The 21,523-nt window shown below is 43.2% G+C and overlaps 1 protein-coding gene across 3 annotated transcripts in view; it reads right to left on the bottom strand.

Annotated features, from left to right (window-relative positions):
* Positions 1-21,523, bottom strand: part of GARNL3 (GTPase activating Rap/RanGAP domain like 3) — a 169,055-nt gene that overhangs the window by 48,934 nt on the left and 98,598 nt on the right. For all 3 annotated transcript variants that reach the window (XM_030817844.1, XM_030817843.1, XM_003264159.4), the window contains 8 exons: positions 17,536-17,562; positions 10,423-10,498; positions 9,654-9,752; positions 7,420-7,523; positions 6,527-6,635; positions 4,602-4,647; positions 3,003-3,109; positions 399-514 (listed from right to left, as the gene is read on the bottom strand). In XM_030817844.1, the coding sequence (XP_030673704.1) occupies positions 399-514; positions 3,003-3,109; positions 4,602-4,647; positions 6,527-6,635; positions 7,420-7,523; positions 9,654-9,752; positions 10,423-10,498; positions 17,536-17,562 (684 nt within the window). The remainder of the gene's footprint in view (positions 1-398; positions 515-3,002; positions 3,110-4,601; positions 4,648-6,526; positions 6,636-7,419; positions 7,524-9,653; positions 9,753-10,422; positions 10,499-17,535; positions 17,563-21,523) is intronic.

Here is a 21,523-nt window from a genome sequence, read left to right as displayed (position 1 = left end):
CCTATGTCTTTCTAAAATCCCACTTTTGCCTGCCCATCGGCTCACATGACTCGCAATGCTGAGTAGTATTACCAAGAACAGCCACCCCAAAAAAAGCACTCTTCAATGCTCCACAGATTGCTGATTGATACCCAACCTACCTGTCCCTGGTTTGCACCTTGATTTCCACAGGTCCTGGCTTTCTGGAAATTGCATTCCTGTGTATGGAAACCCAATGTCCTTCCTTCTTGTGTCACAATGAGAGACTGTCAGCCCATGGTGGCAACAGCACAGTCCTGACAGCAAGGATCAAGACGCCTCCTATGCTTTTCTCACCAGGGCCTCATCGCTGAGTTGAGGACTTGTGTTCTCAACTCAGACCCAGTAAGAAGGAAAGAAGACCATGGACCCGGAATTACCTTATGCAAATCTGGCATCAAATCCTGGTGTAAAGATCTAATCAACATATCCAGGGTACGCCGACGTTTCTGGGCAAATGTTGGGGTTTCCAAAGTGGCTTTTTCACCATTAATTACTAAAATAAATCAAGTTAAAAAGGGAATTACAAGATATCTCTTGACACACACACAAGAATTGAAACTATGCATGTCTGTTCTTTTCTTTAGTTCTGTGACTGGGAATTTTTTTGTTTGAGGTTTTTTTTTTCTGCTTAGTACCTTGGAACAATCCATTTTAAAGCCTCGTTTCGGCTGAATAAAGGAAAAGGTCAAGATTTTTGTTGAAATACCATTTCCTGTAATCTCGGAGTTTTCAACCTCGCTGCTCAATCCACTTTGGAATTCCAAGACCCTCTGATCCCCCGGCTGCTACCTGTCCTCTCAGTGCACCAACCCCTCCTGGTCCTTCCTGGCTCCACACTCCATCTCCTCAACACACCCTCTCCATCACCTTGAGCCTGCATTCTTCTGCTGTTTCCACTTTCAAATCTTCAACGTCAAATCAACCCAGCCCTTTGTTTCATTTCACCCCAAGTCTTTGACAACGCTGATGAAAGTCCCTCTGTTGACTGGCTCCACTTACAAGCTGGGTCCTTAGTGCTGCTGAATGATCTCTAATTGGTGGTTACAGGTCTTTAGTGGCCCCTTCCTTGCCACAGGCCACCTACAGTGAATGCTGTCTTCCTGAGCCCCATGCTGCCAACACTCTTTCAGCTTCCAGTAGCTATACCCACTCTGTTGCTGACTCTGTTTCAGATCTGTTTCTTGCTCTCTATCTGATCCTCTGGACTTGAACACATGAGACTCAGACAATTTCACATACAATTTCAGCTTTCTGGCTTGATTTGAAAACTCAGAGTATCTGGCAACCCTGGCCATGGTGCATGCTCTGAAAGGCCTCAGCTGGATGGAGTGAGTACACGCTCTCAAGTGTGTCACAGCTCCCAGCACTCCTGACTGTCCTCCACTCAGCCCGCCTCACTTGCTCATGCTCCCTGCCTCGCTCTCCAGGCATCTGAGTTTGGGACCTTGTTGTAGCATTTGAAATAATGAGTATAAACACTGGAAAGGGAGGGACAAAATCATCTGTTGCACATGGTTTGCAATGTCTGCTGCCTCTAATGTGTCGAGGGAGACATCACCCATGGACCCTGGTATAGGTTGGAGTATGGGAGGTAACAATGCTGGTGGTCCAGCTGGGAAGAGAGGGAGCCCAGCTGGAATGCAGAGGGAGCCTCAGCAAAGGTGTCTTTCATGTCTCTGTTCTCCAGGAGAAAGTTGTGGAATCATGCCGAGGTCTCTGTAAGGGAAGGGAGGGGTTTCCTATGGAAGAGAGGCTATCAAACAGCCTGGCCAGGACTTGGATGTTTCTGGTGACTAGAACTGACACTCATGCTTGGCACTGTTTCTGTGCAGGAGAAGTCATGTTTGGGACTGTGAAGGAGTGACTGGGGAGATAGGAAGACAGAGAAGAGACAACATGTGCCTGTCCCTTGCCCTGGTCTGAGGGACTGGTTTGCGCCAGTACTGGAGTAGGATTAAGATTGGAGGGTGGGTAACACTTGTCCATGTAGGACTCAGTGGGGCTTTGGGCTCAGTCAATGCTTCCTTGAGGCCAGGTGACCAGGATGGACAGAGAGAAGAGAGGGAATTCTAGATGTCTCAGAGCTGCACGGCAACAGTGACAGACTTAGGCAAAGACTGTAGTGGGGAGGAGTTGGGGGTGGGGACAGGAGGCAGCCAGCAAAGCAGCTGCAATGCCCAGCATACCTGGCAGGAGGCTGGAAAGCAGTATCTTCATGGAGGGCACAGATCGAGCAGCCCTGCCAGGGTGTGTGGCTGGCAAGCTGCGGCAGATGAACCCGAGTAACTTGTTTCTGATCAGCAATGACACAGTCCCACCATGGGACTACCAGAAATAATTCCCAGGGGTGCCCTGAGGAGGGATGCACAGAGCTCTTGTGCTTTAGCAGATGTGGCCTCAGAGTTGGGTATTTGGATATTACCAGTAGAGTGAAAATACGTGCTCGCCAGCAAGTGATGCCTGGCAGTCACGGTCTACACACATTATGTTCTCATTCTGTCTTTCTCTTTCCCACACATGTGCATGGGTGCACATATACACTCACACAAGTGTGCACACACATTCCCCAACAACTCTCCCTATCCCTAAGCATATACCCACAACCACTCTTTCCCCCACCTACAACCCACTCTCTGACAGATACAGATACATATACAAGCAGAGATTCAGCATTGTATATGTATATATATCTAATGACTCTATCAGAACACAGGGCAGAAAGGCGAATTTGAGGCCTGAGGGTCCTTAGTGAACGAGTGTAGAGAAGCTTCAAGGCAGGTGGCAGGATGGAAGGTGGGGATGAAAACATAGGAGAAAACGTGCACAACGTGACCAGAATACTAACACATGTTGTGCAAAGAATTAATGGAACATAGAATGCTTAAACAATGACATTCCCTTAAACAGCATCCTGGGAGAATCTGAAGAAATGTATTCTGACATAGAACAAGTTGCAAAATGGTTTCAAAACAGAAACTTACATTTCACTAGCAAAAAGTCCCTGAATTCCTGGTGGTCTGTAAACACTGGTGGAGTTGGCAAGGGAGGGCCAAAGAGTGGTACACTCTCTTCTGAAAATATTTTCAGCCTACGTAGAGAACATTACAGAATTAATATTACCACTTGATATGGTTTGGCTGTGTCCCCACCCAAATCTCCACTTGAATTGTATCTCCCAGAATTCCCACATGCCATGGGTGGGACCCAGGGGGAGGTAATTGAATCATGGGGGCCAGTCTTTCCTGTGCTATTCTTGTGATAGTGAATAAGTCTCATGAGATCTGATAGGCTTATCAGGGGTTTCTGCTTTTGTTTCCTCCTCATTTTCTCTTGCCGCCACCATGTAAGACATGCCTTTAGCCTCCCACCATAATTCTGAGGCCTCCCCAGCCATGTGGAACTGTAAGTACAATTAAACCTCTTTTTTTTTTTTTTTTTTTTTTTGAGATGGGAGTCTTGCTCTGTCGCCCGGGCTAGAGTGCAGTGGTGCGATCTCGGCTCACTGCAAGCTCCGCCTCCTGGGTTCACACCATTCTCCTGCCTCAGCCTCCCAAGTAGCTGGGACTACAGGCACCCGCCACCACGCCCTGCTAATTTTTTGTATTTTTAGTACAGACGGGGTTTCACCATGTTAGCCAGGATGGTCTCGATCTCCTGACCTTGTGATCTGCCCACCTCAGCCTTCCAAAGTGCTGGGATTACAGGCACGAGCCACCGTACCCGGCCCAATTAAAGCTCTTTTTCTTCCCAGTCTTGGGTATGTCTTTATTAGCAGTATAAAAATGAACTAATACACCACTATTCTGTCCTTCCATTTATCCAGCTGCATATGGGATGTGTCAGAAATATTTGTTCCATGCCAGGAGTGCCTTCTCTGGTCTGCCAGAGCCGAGGCCACTACCTCGCTTTCCCCTCCAGCTTAGTCAATGTGCTTTGAGGGTAGAGACCAGGTCTTCCCAAATCCTTCATGGTCCAACCCATCAAGCCAGGTACCCAGGAAGAAGAGCAATGGCCATCACTGAGCACCTGCTGCATACCAGGCAGCATACTTGGTATTTTAAGATACAGTATTGCCTCTGATTGTCACTACACCTGCCAGGGTAGTGTCATTACCTTCACTCTACACAGAAGGCCTGAGGCTCCAAGAAGATAAAACATTTTTTTCAAAGCCTCAAATAAATGATAGAGCTGGGATTCGAACTCAAATCTATTTGGCTCAAAGTTCAGGTTCTTTTTACAACATATTACCTTTTAGCAGATTAATATTTGAGAACAGAAAGATAAGCAGGCAAGAATGTAGACTAGGAAAGGATGAAGATCAAATATATCAAACCTGTTCCCATGGTAAAGTACAATAAAATATCAAACTAACCCTGACCCCTAGGTCTCCTGCATGGAACAACACTGGATGGAGTAAATGTTTCCTGAAGAGACAGTGGCCTTGAAGAAAGTTTTGTCAGGTGAGGGCACTCATATTAAATCAATCAAGAAATATGTATATCAGGAGTCTTATAAAAATCAATGCGAAATTAACAAGCATGAGAATTAGAAGAAGCAATTGAGACAAAGTCATTACCTACCTGTAATTGTCATTTTGTTGATCATACCTCACTAAGGCAAAAATATCTGTGGTGATGGTTAAGGGAACTAATCACAACACTGATGCTCACAACTGACAGCTTGCACTCCGAAAATCCCTTGTGCAGAGTCATTCTCGACCAGCGCTTCTGTGCTTAGGGCACCTATCACTCTTAGGTTGGGACAGAACCTATACTTCTTTCCAAGAGACAGCCCAGGGAGACTTATGTGAGGGCACCATGAGTAGGTTCAATGTTTGTATCTGCATCCTTTGGGGAAAAGGTTTAAATCTCCAAAGCTGTCAGAAAAGCAATAGAAATATAGCTATTAAACAACTAAGCAGTCAGCAAAGCAAAAAGAGCAGTTCCCTTGCCTGGAAGTACAAACAAGATCCCAATAGGAAATTAGTAATACATTTCATCTCACACATTTGGAAAGGCAAAGCAATTTAAATGTTTCCGCTGTATACCTTCCCTTTCTCTCCTTTTGGGTTTGGTAGACAAAACAAAACAAGCCTGTTGTAGCTGGTGGCAGATTCTGAGCAGAATCTACTTAGCTTGTGCTGGGGTTTGTGCAGTCTAAAATAGCAGGAAAGAATCCATCCAGATTCTTCCTTTCTCCCACCCTTCTTCCTCCCCTTCCACCTCCACCCACCATCTCCCAACCCCTGCTTTCCTTAGCTAGGGCTATGGAGCTATCAATTCCTTAGTGTCTCCATTTCTAGGCTCCCTGGAATGAATCTGCCTTAATGATCTGCTTGCCCCTTTTCAGGAACAAATGTGCCAAGCCCCAAATCTAAAACATATAACTCAGGGAAATTCTAAAAAATAATGACTACCTCTCAATCACCTGAACAGTCACCTCACCACTGCTTCTACTGTGAAGTTGGAGAAGTTTTCTGTTATACAAGAAGAACCACCTCTAGAAAGGGGAAATATTAGTCCTAAATCCCAGGGGACAGGGGCAGATATTACTCAGAAAGCAGGGATGAAAAGGGAAGAAAATTCTAACCAAGGTGCAAGTGCATATCGTTTGCTTCCCTACCCTCATGGAAGAAAGTTTGGAAACTGTTAACTTTTAAACACTTACTTCCATCCTCTATTTTTATGTCACAAGGAACAAGTCCAAGTCTCCAGATGCAATGAGTCACCGTGGGCCTGTCTCCAAACATGTTTACTTGGAGCCTCCAGGGAAATGAGTAACTCGACTAGAATTTATTCTGAAAATGCTGATTTGTTGCCTTTTGCTCATTATGTATAACCAGTAGAGCCACCAACTTTGGGTTTTGCTGTCATGGTCTGGGACCCAGAGCAACAGGGCCACAACTGAGTGTCCGCTGGGCGGGTCAAGCTCATGCCCCATGCCTGTCTGGCAGAGCCGAGCTCAGACACTGCAGAAGCTTCAGCCCCACTGCTGGACTTTGCCAGCAATATGAGCTGAACAGGGATTAGGGGAATCAGATAAAAATACTATTAATTCTATCATTTCTCAGATTTCAAGAGATGGTAATACAACAGCTATTACCAGGGCTTAAATCAACAAGAAAAATTATTTTGGCCTTTTATCTTAACTTGCAAGTTTTTATGCCTAAAGCAAATTTCTCAGAGAATTCACTACCTATAATTCTTCTAAATCATTTATGACTAAAGGATAGCAGGAAGTTTTCCTCATTTTGCAGACTACCTGAGGAAAGAGACCATATTTCAGGAGTCAAGAATTCTCTGAGAATTAATCCATCTACTACTGAAATGGAAGGAGAGAGGAAGGGGGAACTATACACAATGCTTAGGAAAAATTCCCCAAAAGTGGGTCTAAAGCTAGCATTACAAAACAAGTCCATGACAAGATTTGGTTTAAGGGTCATGGAAGTCCAATGAGGCTGAACCACAGCTTGCCACACTGGAGCATTTACAAAGGCCCAGGATACGTGTAAAGTGGGAGCGGATCATGGAAGGCTTAAAGGCAGGAGAAGATTCCTCTCCTTCTTGGAACACAATGGTGACAATATCGTTTCCGATGTGGCGTTTCCTTTCCACCTGTAGTGAGCATAAATAATATTACTGAGAAAGACTCTCAAACACGGCACATTCACAGAGTTAAAAAACCATAACCCAATATAACAAACCACAGCCACTATGACAGAGCCTTGAACTTCAGACATCTTTGACTTCAGGCCTCCCATGTTTTGCCAGCCTAGGCCCTTGCTCTCCAACCCATCTCCTCTGCTCCTGTCTCAGTGGCCAAGCTCTGGGGTGGGTGAGGAGTATCTTAGAGGTTTTTTCCCAGCCTGGCACAGCCCATGTAGATACTCAGTGTTAACTTCCTGCAGTGACCTAAAAACAATACTTGTCAACCATCACACAGGACCACTTATGATATGTCCTGGATAGTCTCATTTTGACAAGACACAAGGCACACTGAGAGAAGGCACAGAGAAAAGGTAACACCTATACAAAATAGACTCTCAAGAGTCCATGTTGGATAGAAGAATGTTTGAATCAAATATATTTAAAAAAAAGAGACAAAAAAGTCTATGAAACCACACTCGCACACATACAAATACCTATACATGTTTACACATAAACACGCACGCACATTATTATCTCTGACCCCTTATTTCTCTAAGGTGACAGCACCAGTGAGAATAGCTCTTCCTAAGATTTGTTGAAAGTTCCAATACAGACCACCAAAAGCATCCCTAAATTGGTGGCTGCAGTTCAGCTCATATGTTAACCGGCATAGCCTCTAATTCTATGGAATCATAATGGTGCCCTCTCCACACTCACATCACTGTTTGATGATTTGTATGTTCACATGTACCTGCTGCTTGTTCTCTTTGGAATATGGCAACATGGTGGAAACATGAAACATGATCTCATGCCCTTGGTACACAGTATAAACTGAATGTATCCCTGTGGTATCATCTGCAAAATATAAATATGCATTCAGTGAGCACAGAGAATTTGAGTCAAAAGGAAAGCGTTTTCATTTGCAGACTAGGGAAATACTGTACACAAGACATTCTCAAAGATATTTGGATTATCCACCTTCACGGAAGCAACAACCCTCCACTTGAAGCAACCCCCCACGTGGAAAGGCCTCTTCCTCTCTCCCTAAGCTCACTTGCTGTCCGATTCATGCCTTGCCTCAGAATGGAGGAGGTCATAAGAAGTCCAGGCTAAAGAGGAGAGTATTGCGCTTCCTTGCCTTGCAGTTGCTGTGGGAGGTACAGGATGAAATTAACACAAGATGACACAAACAATTATGTCCATAAACCAAAAGGAAGTGGTATTTGTGACAGAACTGTTTGTGATTAAAAGCAAAGGCTTTACAATGAGGCCGACTTGGATTCAATTTGTCATTGGCTATGTGGCTTTTGACAAGTTACCTCACTTCTCTCTGAGCCTCAGTTCCTTAATTTGAAAATGAGGATAAAAGTCATATCTAACTCCTAGGGATATTGGGGAGACTCAATGAGATTATATTTGCAAAGTGCTTAGCAGAATGCCTGGCTGTATCAGGGGCTCAGTGGATGGTTGTTATGACCATATCGGAGACGCTAAGGGTTGGCAGTGGGGGTATGAGTGGCAGGCATTGAAGAATTCACCTTGTGCACTCTATGTGTGTTCGAGTGAAGCTGGAGCCTGACAACTGGGGCTCAATCCCCCATCCCTGCATCTGTCAGTTAGGGCACACTTAGCTCTCCCGAATTCGGAATCCGTGATGCCATGGCGGGCTGGTGGGAAGATGAGGCTCCCAGAGGGTAAGGGTACCTGCACTCGAAGCCTATCACTATTAGGCCAAAAGGGCCTCACACCCGCTGCCTGACTTACCTCAAGGACTGACTGTGAAGATCAAATAAAGCAAAAAAACAGACACAAAGGGAAAAGCTAGCAACGCTACACAAAGATGAGATGGTGAAAGAACTTCCAAACCTAAGCTTGTAATCTTACCTACCTTCCCCACTCAGGCCCCCATCCTCAAAATGCTTCCTTTCAGGTGTTTCCAATCTCACTGCCGGTGCCAACCCCACGCAGCTACCCAGGGCAGAAACCCTGAAGTGTCTTCAAGTACTGTCTCCTCTTTCATACTCCACTTGCCAATTCTACCATGAAAATGGCTCTTGAATTAGTCCCCCTGTCTCCCTTCTGACCTGTGGCCCTCTCCCAAGGCAACCCTATCTCGTTTGGACTGTTGCCACAGCCTCTGAGAGCAGGCTTCTCCTCTGCCTCCCCTGTCTGCTCAAAGGTACAGATCTAATCTCACCACTCCCCTACTTGAAACCCCTTAATGACAGAATAAATTATTAATTTATTCTTATTAATATAACCTCAGACTTATTAATATAACCTCAAAACTCCCTTCAGGGTCATGCCCCGTCTCCTACTCCAGGCCACATTGCATCATTCTCAGTGCCTCGTTCCCTCCAGCCATAAACACATTCTCTTAGTTTCTAGAACACAACATGTTCTTTTCTGCCTGAAGGTCTTCATGGATGTTCTCTCTGCTTGGAATTCTCTTCTCCCCTCGAGACCCTCTAATTACTCCGACTTGCTCCTCCCTCTGGTCTCAAAAAAGCTCAGAGAAGCCTTCCCTAATCCCCCAGATTAGGCAAAATGCCCCATAGCACTCTGTACTTTTTCTTCTTAGTTGCCTTCTGTACTTAATGCTAAATCATTTGATAATTATCTGCATAACATCTGCTGGATGTCCCCTGGACTGCAGGCACCTAGAAAGGAGGACCCCATGTTGGTTTATCCACTTTTATATCCCCAGAGTCCTGACACACAGATGGTGCTGAGCAGTAATATTCATGGGCAGATCAGGACTTCTGACACTGTCCAGGGCTGTGAGGGCTGATTTAGTTTTACGAAGCTCAATGGAAGTGCCAAACAGGTCCGTGACTCTATGTTGAACAGGGTGTGGCGCTCACCTCCCTCCAGTCTTCTGTCATCCATCCCTTCCCCCATCTCTGGTATAAGTTCAGACATGGGTCAGGCTGACTTACAAAAGTTATACAAATTACAACAGAATAGATCAAGAGGCAGGCTTACTTTTGGTATCCAGACCGCCACGGTAGCCCGTCCAGCCCTTTAGAGTGATTGTGTCACCCAGAAGATTTAAAAATTTTTGAAAAGCCTCGCTTCCAATTTCTGCAGGAAGAGGTAGAGTATGAGGAAAGTATGGGCATCAACAAGTCCTCATTTTCTAACTATGCACTGGAATCGCTGGAAAATTAACCAGGCTCTGCCGATTGATGCATGGTAAACGGCATGGGTAAGTCACATTTGCTTCTTCTTGAGGACCATGAGGAAGGCCCACAATTCCCAGGACTCCAAGGAAAGGAAAACTGCAGAATCAGATGAACCCAGCTTACTACTGCCAGCCTGGGACCACAGGTGTTTACTATCACAAAACAAAAATGTTATTACTGCTTGCATTCAGAATAAGCAGGTATTTAACACGAAAAGTGCTAAATATTAGGAAGATGACGCCATCTTATAATTCTCCCTCTCATAAAAATCACAGAAAAATCTTCCACTGCTCTTGGGACTGTGTAGAACCAAATTCTCCAAATCCCATGTGCTCTTCTGTCTCTCCAGTGCCCGGAACAGTGACTGGGTACAAACAAGGTAGTCAATAAATATTTGCCAAATGAATGAAACTGGGCAACAACTGCCCTACAAAATTCATGCTGAAATTGTGTAAAACTATCTCCTCGTATTAAAGACTCCAACTCAACAGACAAGTTAAGCTCCAACTGGCAAGAATGCAACAAAGCAGGACAGGGTCTCTGGCAGCAGAGAGCGGGAGATCACTCACCATTGCTGAACATCTCATCATCAGTGAGCTGCCCGTCTTTGGCAAAAAGAACCCCAAACTTGAAATTCACAGAGCCCTTAGGATAATAATAAAAGGTGTTACAGTTAATTTTATCATCACAGCATATATAGTTCTGAGATGTGCTGTTCGTGACTTAGCACAATGGCAGTCACCAGGATGGACAGTCGGGGTATCCCTTCCTCCCATCCATCCGGGTTTTGACCAATGTTAACAACAATCATTCCTTCATTTTTATAGGTATTTGTAGCTTACAGATGAGACTGTATGCCTTTATGAATTAGTTCATTTGTAATTTATTATAATGGCATCTCTAGGATACCAGTCCTGTTCTGTGGCAAAACAGGGTTCCAACAAATGGCCACAGGAACTCATAGGCCTGGCACCATCTTCCAATCAACCCATGAGCAACAGTCCAAATCCCAGTCAGCAAAGAAGAGTTCGTTGTAATTCAAAGCTTAACATAATCTCAGGCTGATATATTGTGGACTCTTTTAGAAACAGAAATGAAAATTATAGGCAATTTATACTAAAAGCTCATTTTCCCCAATTCCTAAAGATATTCGATCTGAAGAAGTCACAAAACAGATGTGGGAAAAAAAAAAAAAAAAAAAGCAAGCCCAAGCCAAGCAAGCAGTAGCTGGTACAAACGTGCAATCTACCATCTCCAACTTTAAACCAAATTAATTCTGATCTGGTGGAAATGATAAATAGCAGCTTCCACAGGGAAGGGAGGAAGACAGAGGAACAGGGTCAGGGAGTCATAAACAGGGACTCGATCATATTTTTAATGTTTCTTTTCCTTAAATTGGGTAGTGGTTTTTTTTTTTCTCTCTGTTTTTTGAGACAGAGTCTCACTCTGTCACCCAGGCTGGAGTGCAGTGGCGTGATCTTGGCTCACTGCAACCTCCACCTCCCTGGTTCAAGTAATTCCCCTGCCTCAGCCTCCCGAGTAGCTGGGATTACAAGCGTATGCCACCATGCCCGGCTAAATTTTTTGTATTTTTAGTAGAGATGGGGTTTCACCATGTTGGCCAGACTGGTCTCGAACTCCTGACCTCAGGCAATCCGCCTGCCTCAGCCTCCTAAAGTGCTGGGATTACAGGCGTGAGCCACCATGCCCGGCCGGTAGTGGTTTTGTAGGTCTTCATTATGTTATTCTCTATACTTTTTTTTGTACGCCTGAAGTATTTCATAATAAACACAAAATCAAATGTTGGAAGAGAATCAACCTCTACAAGGTTGGTTGACCCACCACTAGATAAGGTTTTGGTGGTCAATTAAGGGTAGACAAGGGACAAAGATACTTAAAGCACACTGGCCAATGGGTCAGAGGCAGGAAGTCAAGGCGATTGCCAGGATTCAGGATAGCTGGATCTGGGAGTATTAAGAATCTGAAAATCCAAGTTCTAAGGCTGTGCATCCGAACATTTTTCTGTCCCCAACACACCTGAGATGCACATTTATCACTAACAGTGGTTTTCTATACAGGAAGAGGGAGGACACTCCCAGACTGACCCCTCCACCTGGAACTCTTCCACAGTTCCGAGGATGACTGGCTCTCTCCCATCACGCGGGTTTCAGCTCAAGTGTCAATTTCCAGAGTGGCCTTTCCTGATCTCCCCATATAAAGCCACCCTCCTTCCTGCTGTTATTCTCCATCAGGGAACCTTGTTTATTCTCCTAGAAGCACTATTTACACTCCGTAAATCTTTTATTGAACTTGCGTATCTGTTTCTACCACTAGAACCTGAGTCCTGTGCAGGAGAAATCATACAGTTTTCTTTCCATTGAATCCCCAGTGTTGACCATAGTACACTGGAAAAGATTAATAAATATTCATGACATAAGTGACTGTATGCATAATAAATGAGAAAAGAAACTTTGTCAGAAACAACTTATTTTTCATACGATGTCTCCAAATGATCACTGCTTCCTTACAAACTAGCTTTTGATAAATTTCTTAGAATGTTTTCAGGGACCTCTATTCACTTTAGGGTTTTATGGTTTGTAACTTTTCTTTCTCTGTTTTGGAAATGATGACAGCAAGCACATGTCTCAACAGTCCCTTAAAAAGCACCTACAGTAATTTGGGGTCTGACATATGATCCTCTTAGAATAATAGTGCAGGAACTACAGTTGTGGTTCTCAAAGTTGACTAGGCATCAGAATCACCTGAAGGGCTTGTTAAACTAAAGATTGCTGGGTTCCACCTCAGGAGTTTTCAATTCAGTAGGTTTGGGATAGGGCCTGATAATTTGCATTTCTTTCTAAGTTCCCAGGTGATGCTGATACTGCTGGCCTAGGGGCCCCACTTTGAGAATCACTGGACTAGAGAAAAAACCAAGAGGCTGTCAGGAGGCCCAGGATCAGGTCCAGCTGAGCTGACAGCTAGCAAGAAGGACTAGGTCAATGACCATAACTCTGAGCCATAAACTGACAGCTTGCTAAAACCAGAAAGGACCCTATAGTCTACTGAGTCCATGCTTTTAAGACAGGACAGGGAAGCTCAGGGAAGACAGGGACTTGCGCGTGGCTGGAACTAATTAAACGGTAGGACCGGAGCTGGAACTTGGGTCTTCTGACTTTTGATCCAGCATTCTTTCCAATATCATGGCATAATCTTCTCTGAAAAGTTTCGAGTGAAACTGAGATATACAAGCAGAGATGGGGCCTACTACCACCTGATCACTGGCCAATGCTTTTAAAAGCTTTTATAGGGTTGCTCTGAGACTGGCACCATGCTACCATACCCTGCTGAGGACCTCTTCTGCTTCAGGTGGAGACTCCAGAAAGACTGGTTTTGCAAGGTCTTGTCAAGTCTTCATCACAAGTTATTAGGGTCAGACAAGAGCAAAGTCTCTAAGGCATCAAGGGTTGCATGATGGGGGTCTTTTAAGTACCTGTGCACCCAAGGGTGTAGGATCTTCAAGGTAGGGAGATCATGTGTCCAAGTTTGCCAAGACAGCCCTGGCTTATACCTGTTTTATCTGTTGTCCTGATGTTATTAATAATTACTCTCAAAGGGTTCCTGTTTAAATGATAAATTATATGAATTCCTCCTGCTTCAGGTGGAGATTCCAGAAAGACTGGAAGTACTTGTTAAGTACTTGAACCTACTTATAGAGCCTCATTTAGGTAATATGGAGTCCAGGACTTCCCAAATTATGTCCGTGACTAACAGTTTTCACCTATCTCCAGAAATCAAGGTATGGCTCATAATAATGAGGTATTTCATATTTTAGGAGGGGATAGTTTGATCTGGTGTAAGTGGACTGTCACAGATAATATTTTAACCAGCCATTCAGAGCTCTCAAGGTCTGAAGGCCAGACCTGGGTCCCTGGACGGAGGTGCTGCTGGAGGGAATTCACAGGTACTGGTTTTCTCAGGATGTAAGTCTTGCTCAAACATTCAACATACAGGTAAGGTCACATCTGTCATTCCTGCTTGGATGGAATTTAAATTTTCTAAGTTCTAAATTTTACAAGACAAAACTCAACCTGATTACAAACCAACAGGCAGTCACATTCTTGGAAATCAGTAGTATGCTATGAATTAGAGTTCTTCCGAGAAACACAAACTATGAGGGGAAACTAAGGTCCCAATGATTCCAGAAGAATTTTTTGGAACTGAGAAATGATGGCCTTATTCAAAATGAGACACCCCTGGTTCCTTGTTACTCCTGTTTAGGCAACGCCTCCATATTTCTAGGGTTCCAAAGGTTCCTACACATCTCTCTCCATGTGTAGTACAGCTTGGGATGCCGTGTTCTCTTGTGGGGGTGCCTCTCTATGCAGCAAACAAAGCATGGGTTTCAGGACACTGACATCATTTTACCAAAGTGCTAACCTTTCGGGAGCCTCACTAGTATTCTTCATTGGATTATCTGCCCATCTTTGCAGCTAATAGTTTACCACTAGAATAGGCTGGAATTGGGATAAATGCTCCCAATTTATTCCAGTTGAGAAGCAGCAGGGTTAAATAGAGTGCCTCGCCACACAGCTCTCAGAAGCTCTGGAGGATCATGGTCATTGTTCACACTTCGAGATGTCATGACAAGTGACTAGTGTTGCCTCAAGCTAATATTCCCTTAGTAAGGAAATAAAATTGAGAAATAAAGAGATCAGCAACTTATTTTTCACAACTTGGGAGTTTCAGAAAAAGCAGAGGAGGATGCAATGAACAGTGAACAGGCGTTCTTTCAGGGGCTGGAAGTGGTGAAGTCGGGGCAGGGGGAGTGTTCACATTTCCCATCGGTACATTCTCTCTATTGTTTGTTTCTTACAACAGGCATGTGCATGCACTCAATGGGTGCTCAATAAATATCTGTGGATTAATGAACAGAGTAATTTTGAGATATAAAAGCTATATATAATCCTAATTTTATATAAAATGTAAAAAACATATATACCAAAATGTTGATAGCAGTCATCTTTGTGACTGCAGGTGATTTTTTTCCTTTTATCTTTTGTGTATTTCTTTATTTTTCAAATTTTTACCAGAAATGTGATTATTTTTACTTTTTGCCTTTTACAAATTATACATGAAGTCCATAAATTCTCCTGCAACAAGCATGAATCTAAGATGGACAAAATATGGATAAAAATGTAGTCAGGTATGGTGGTATGAGCCTGTAGTTCCAGCTATTCAGGAGGCTGAGCCGGGAGGATCACTTGAACCCAGGAGGTGGAAGTCAGCCTGGGCAATATAGAGAGACCCTCTCTTAAAAAATAAAAAAAGCAGGCATCTCCCTTTGCCTGCTCTCTGCTGTATCCCACCCCAGTTCCACTGTCCTGCCCAAAAGTAACTCCTGCCAACAATTTGGGGTGCATCCTTTCAGCCCCTTCTTTGTATTTACATCTACATGTTCAAGAATCAGCTGAGGTGTCACTGCCTCAGAGAAACCTTCTCTGTTCAATGTAAAAAACCTACCCTTTACTGCACACCCCACCTCTGTGCATTACTTTCTTCACAGCTCTTGGGGTTACTGGTCTTACCATGTTTCTGTTTGTTTGTTTACTTGTTTAGCTTGTCTTACCCCACCAGACTGTAAGCTCTGTGAAGAAGAGACCTTGTCTTGCTCATTGATGTATCCCCAACGCCTCAAACGGTACATGGTACATGCATGGTGGGAGCTCAATAAGTATGTGTTGAATCAATGAATGAATGAATATACATACAAATATTTGTTTATAAAAACATAATTGGGATTATATGTAAATAATGTCCCGTGAGTTGCTTTTTTCAGTAAATACTATGTGGTGGAAATCTTTCCATGCCAATAAGTAAAGGTCTATGTCTTGGTCTATTTGGGTTGCTATAACAAAATACCATAGACTGGGTGGCTTAAAAACAACAGAAATTTATTTCTCACAGTTCTGGAGGCTGGGAGGTCCAAGATCAAGGCAGTGGCAGATTCGGTGTCTGGGGTGGGGCATATTCTGGGTTCACAGATGGTTCCTTCTTGCTAAATACCCACATGGTGAAAGGGGCGAATAAACTCCCTTGTTTATAAGGGCACTAATCCCATTCACAAGGGCTCCCCCCCATGACCTAATCACTTCCCAAGGCCCCACCTCCTAATACCACCACATTGGTAGGCAGGCTTTAACATATGAATTTTGAGGGGATACAAGCATTCAGACCATGGCACTCTATCTCACTCTCGCACTATGGGTGCATAGCAAGTATATTATATATTAGTATTACATATTAGGTGTATTATATATTAGTAGGTATATTTATGAGGTACATGAGATGTTTTGATAATAATCACATCATGGGGAATGGGGTATATATCCTCTCAGGCATTTATCCTTTGTGTTACTACCTTATTTTTTCTAATGGCATCATAGCATTTCATAATATATTCATTCAATCAATCAATCAATCAATCACTTGTTCAACCAACAAATATTTACTCATAGTGCTTATAGTCTCTGCTCTCATGGTGCTTTTATTCTCATGGGGGAGACAGATAATAAGCACACAATGAAAATACCAGCATTAAGACAAATCAAAGAGGCTAAGGGTGAGAGGCAGGGTATACTGTTCTAGACAGAGTGGTCAGGGAAGGTCTCTCTGAGCAGAGGTCCTGATTAAGTGAGGACATCTGGGGGACAAGCATCCCCAGCAGTGGGAACTATAGGCTTTTTCTGAGGAGATGGAAGAATAAGGAATTCAGTATGGTTAGTGTGGAGTTGACGACTGGAGAGGTAGAGGGGCCAGATCATGCAGGCTCCAGCAGGCCACGGTCAGGATCTGGGGCTTCCCTTTGAACAGGACAGGAAGGCTTTAGAGTTTTGAGCAGAGAGATGACCTGATTCCACATGTTTCAAAAGGACAACTGGCTACTATCTGGAAACCAGAAGAGAGGGTGAGAGTGGAAGCTAGGAGAAGAGTTAGGAGAGTCTGCAGAGCCCAGGCAAGAGAGGATGGGGTGGTAGAAGTGTTGAGAAGTGTTTGGATTAGGGATAGTTTATGAAGAGGTGTCACCAGGATGTGCTGATAGGTTAGATATAGGATGAGAGAGAAAGATATGGATTAAGGATTTTTCCAAGTTTGGCCTGAGCAACAAGACAAAAGATACTGCTATTTACTGAGAGGGATAAGATACATAAACCATAATTTATTTACTCCATTGCCTATTGATAATATTTTAGATGTTTCCCTATGTTAGTTATATACTTAGAAAATCCAATATATTTATATTTTTAATGGGGGCAACAGGGAATGGCAACATGCAAATAAATTCAGCATTTTGTATATTAAGAGCATCCTAATAAAGCATAAACACCCTACTTTAATGAAAATTAAAACCTCATTACTCACCCTGATCATAAGCTTAACACATTAAATGTTTCCAAGCAGATTTAAGTAGTTTGTTTTCATAGCTTTATAGCTAGATGCATAGAAAATTCTAAAATATACCTTAAAAATACATGCCAGTAAGTTCTTTCCATGCAATGTGTCCCACTGTGCAAATCTGCATGGAGATTTGGCTGAAAGCAAAGGCTGGGTTCACAGTGAAAGGAGAAGTATATTTACAAACATGGAGGCAGAGGAGGTGCAAATATCTCCATAGAATTACTCACCTCTTGTTCTTCAAGAACCAGCAAGTCCTGTCAAATAAAGTTTTAAAAGTTACATCCAGGCATAACAGTAATTATTTCATTTTGACTTGCTGTGAAAGCCAAGCTTCGGTTTGCTCACACTGACATTTTGAAAATAATTTTAAAAGTTGGTTATAGGAGCTTTGTTTGGGGGAAAAAAACCCAACAACTATGACAAAGGTGGGTGCCAAGAGTCTTGGATCTTTTTCCCCTATAAGACCATCTTGTAAGAGCAGCATGGAGCAACAAACCTAAACAATCCTTTGAATCCCTGCTGTCGCATTCTTAACTGTGTTTGGGCACAAGTCATTTAATCTATTTGGGTCTCTCCTTCCTTCTGTCTTAACCCCTGTGAAGATCACTGTCAGTGTGTGTGGAAGACCTGGTACACAACGGAGATTTAATCAACTTAAATTACTTTCCTTTTCATTCTCAGTCACCCCATATAAAAGTTTGTAAACTTATTACAAGGAAGTCCCATCTTTTCCAGAATTTCTAAAAAAGTAGATTCTGGTTGATAAGCGGACACCAAAGCCAACGCTCTGACAGGGACCCTGTGGCTGAACGGAGGGGGAAGGAATGGCCAAGGTGAGTCATGGGGACAGTGCAGAGGCGACGAGGGTCAGGATGCAGGCAGGGAGGCTGGAGGGACCCTCACCCTCTTTCTGGCCCAAGACTCTCTGGGGAAGAGCTGTGTCAACTGGTGACATGGCAATTCTGAAAGAACTGTAAGAGGCAAACAAACCTCCATTTTATTTAACAGAAAGTCTCTTTCGTTCAGAACTCAGCCATCTTTATTATTTTATTCTTTCTTTTTTTGTTTTTTTAAGGAGACAGGGTCTGGCTCTGTCCCCCAGGCTGGAGCACAGTGGTGTGACCTTGGCTCATTGCAGCCTCGACCTCATGAGCTCAAGTAATCCTCCCACCTCAGCTTCCCAAGTAGCTGGGACTATGGGCGTGTACCATCATACCCAGCTATTTTTTTGTATTATTTGTAGAGATGGGGTTCCGCTATATTGCCCAGACTGGTCTCCAATTCCTGGGCTCAAGCGATCCTCCTGCTTCAGTCTCCCAAAGTGCTGGGATTACAAGCGTGAGCCACCATGCCTGGCTGTATTATTTCTGAATTCTGGGAAAAAATAAAATTATGTTACACATTTTTTACATTGGGACTTTATGTTTGCATGTCACTGTATATGTCATTACAAAATTCTCTCTTTCCATGGTTTACTTTGATCTTCCTCAACACCTTGTGGTTTTTTATTAATTTTTTTATTTTTAATTTTTATGGGTACACCAGTAGGTGTATATATTTATTTATGGGGGGTGCACTTTAATTGTTCCTGAATCACAGGTGGAGGAATTGGATCTCCAGTTAAGGTCATGTGGCCTGTAAGTGTCAGCTCTGAATCTCATGCCCAGTCCTTTTAATACCCACGCCAGTGCTCCTTCTTGCTAACTGTGGTGAATAAGAAAAGGGTCGCACCTCTCAGCTTCTCAATTGCCACTAGCCCTGCAAGCATTAGGACTGGGATGTTTTGCAACCAGTCCCTGGCCTGGTAATAGAGGCTGCTCCTCAGTGGGCTAGGCTGAAGGAATCAGAGCCTTGCAACAGGAGTCCCCGCTGAGCTCAGGGCTAGAGTCTCAACACTCAGCTGTAGAGGCAGGAGGGATGTCATAGGCTGTCAGGTTACATTTGTGTTACAGTTTCTTTATTTTGGATTACATTTGTTCAGAAGCGAATAGTTCTGCAATTTGCCCTGGTTTGCCAATGTCCCACTTAACACAATTCAGATTTTTAAAATATTCTTGTTCCTGAATTTGTGAGCATCGAAAGTCCTCTTTTTTGCTGCTTTCTAGTGTGTAATTTTAGCCCAGAAGGTATAATTTTGGCTAGCAATGGTGTTTCTCAATACAGTCCTACTGGCATTGCTTTTGATGTATGCATGATTCTAATCATTAGTTTGAGGCTGACACTGATTTTTTTCATATATATGAGATTTGGGAGAGTGATTTTACATACATTTTTTAAACCTAGAAATGTTTTAAAAATCAAATTTAGCTCTACAGGTTTTTATAAAATACCTGGTCATTTAGGAAACATATCGCAACTATCTGGGAACAAACTTGATGGGTAGGAGTGGGAAGAAACACACAGATACCCTGATTTCTCTATCCATTTAAAGCTAGCTTAATCACACATTGCTTCTGGATTTTGGTCAAGGAAAATGTTACTACAGTATAGCAGCCAGAAACAGACAAATAACATTTAAAAACAGCACCAGCCACCTCCCCTCTTTGTGGAAAGATGCCTTCTTTATAACACAATTGGTTTACTTACTGTTTACTCTCTGGCTCCTACCATTTTTAAGAACTCTTTCCTCTCTACCTAAAGCCAGTTGCTCAACTGTTCCTAAGGGAAATCTACAGAAATGTGACAACAGCCTTCACCCTGCGTCTCTGAGCCTCACACACATGTGCAAATTCACACACACATGCACACTCACACAGAGGACAAGGGGAAAGTTCACGAAGGGTACCTTTTGTTAAGGGGAAAAAAGCCAAAATACAAATGTAGGAAAGCATAAAGGTACCTTTTGTTTGGTAAAAACAGGCACAGAGTTGTGATATAAATAGGCAGAATGCTGTTATATCTTTTTTTTTCTTTTCCTCTTCTAGAAAAATCAGACAGGGATGACTGAGCAGAGATGAGCTCTGCCGAGGGAACTGGCTCAGTAGCAAGTGGCAGAAAGAAGCGTCACAGAGCTGGCTCTGTGGGTTTTGGGGCTCCGTGTCTGGGAAGCAGAATTGGTGTGGGGGATCAGACCAAGGCTTAAAGAAGGATTAAGAATAATAACCTGTGTGAGTGAAGTAATAAGGGTACATGGGTACTGACATATTTATAATTCTAATTTGTTTTAAAATTTGCTATAAAGTGTCACTTGTAATAAGCCTGGATGGCTTAAAGTCGCTTACAGTTTAACCTAACATACCCATTTTTGCCTGAGTTCTGTCTGGGGTTGAGGCTGGGTGTAAATACTATTTTAAAAATTACCTCAAAACAAAAGATATGGGAATTCACAATTCTCTATATTTGGGGTAAGCCAAGAGCTGATAACCTTATTTTAAAAGCTAAACGTATTTTAAAGATATGCAAGCAAAGATTGTTCATGTTCCAATCAATCCTCCTCTTGCTATTTACCTAAAAGCAAATTTGAGCATGATGCTCCCTGCTTAAATATTCTACTGGCTCCCTGCTGCCTCCTGGATAGAATTCTAGCCTGCCTCTCCAGCCTCCTCTCTTGTCACCCATCCCTGGCATACCCAACTACTTCAGTCTCAGCTTCACACATGACAGGCACACTACTAGTGATGGCTGTGTTTGTAAGTTTCAAAGCTAAATTGGTTATAACTACAAGACAAAAGTTTGGTTGACATTTTTCTGATAAACCATCACCTAAATTATGACTAAATTTTTTTCTCTCCCAAGGCAGACTGTTTTCCCTTAACAGTAAGACCTAAGAAAACAGGAATGGCTTTCTGGATACCTTTTATCCTCGATGGTAGCCAGCGCAGTCTACTATATGAGTAAGAGCTCAATCAACCACATTTTGTATTTATTAATTTTTTAAAAATCTCTTTAACATTCCGGGCTGGGCGTGGTGGCTCACGCCTGTAATCCCAGCACCTTTGGGAGCCTGAGGCAGGTGGATCACCTGAGGTCAGGAGTTTGAGACCAGCTAACATGGTGAAACCCCATCTCTACTAAATTAGCTGGGCATGGTGGCGGGCGCCTGTAATCCCAGCTACTAGAGGCTGAAGCAGGAGAATCGCTTGAACCCGGGAGGCGGAGGTTGCTGTGATCTGAGATCGCACCATTGCACTCTAGCCTGGGCCACAAGAACGAAATTCCGTTTCGAAAAAAAAAATTATTTAACATTCTACACAATTCTATATTACTCAGTAAAAA

This window comes from Nomascus leucogenys, chromosome 8 (genome assembly GCF_006542625.1).
Source record: "Nomascus leucogenys isolate Asia chromosome 8, Asia_NLE_v1, whole genome shotgun sequence".
Taxonomy (NCBI): Eukaryota; Metazoa; Chordata; class Mammalia; order Primates; family Hylobatidae; genus Nomascus; species Nomascus leucogenys.
This window is presented reverse-complemented; position numbering and strand designations above follow the sequence as displayed.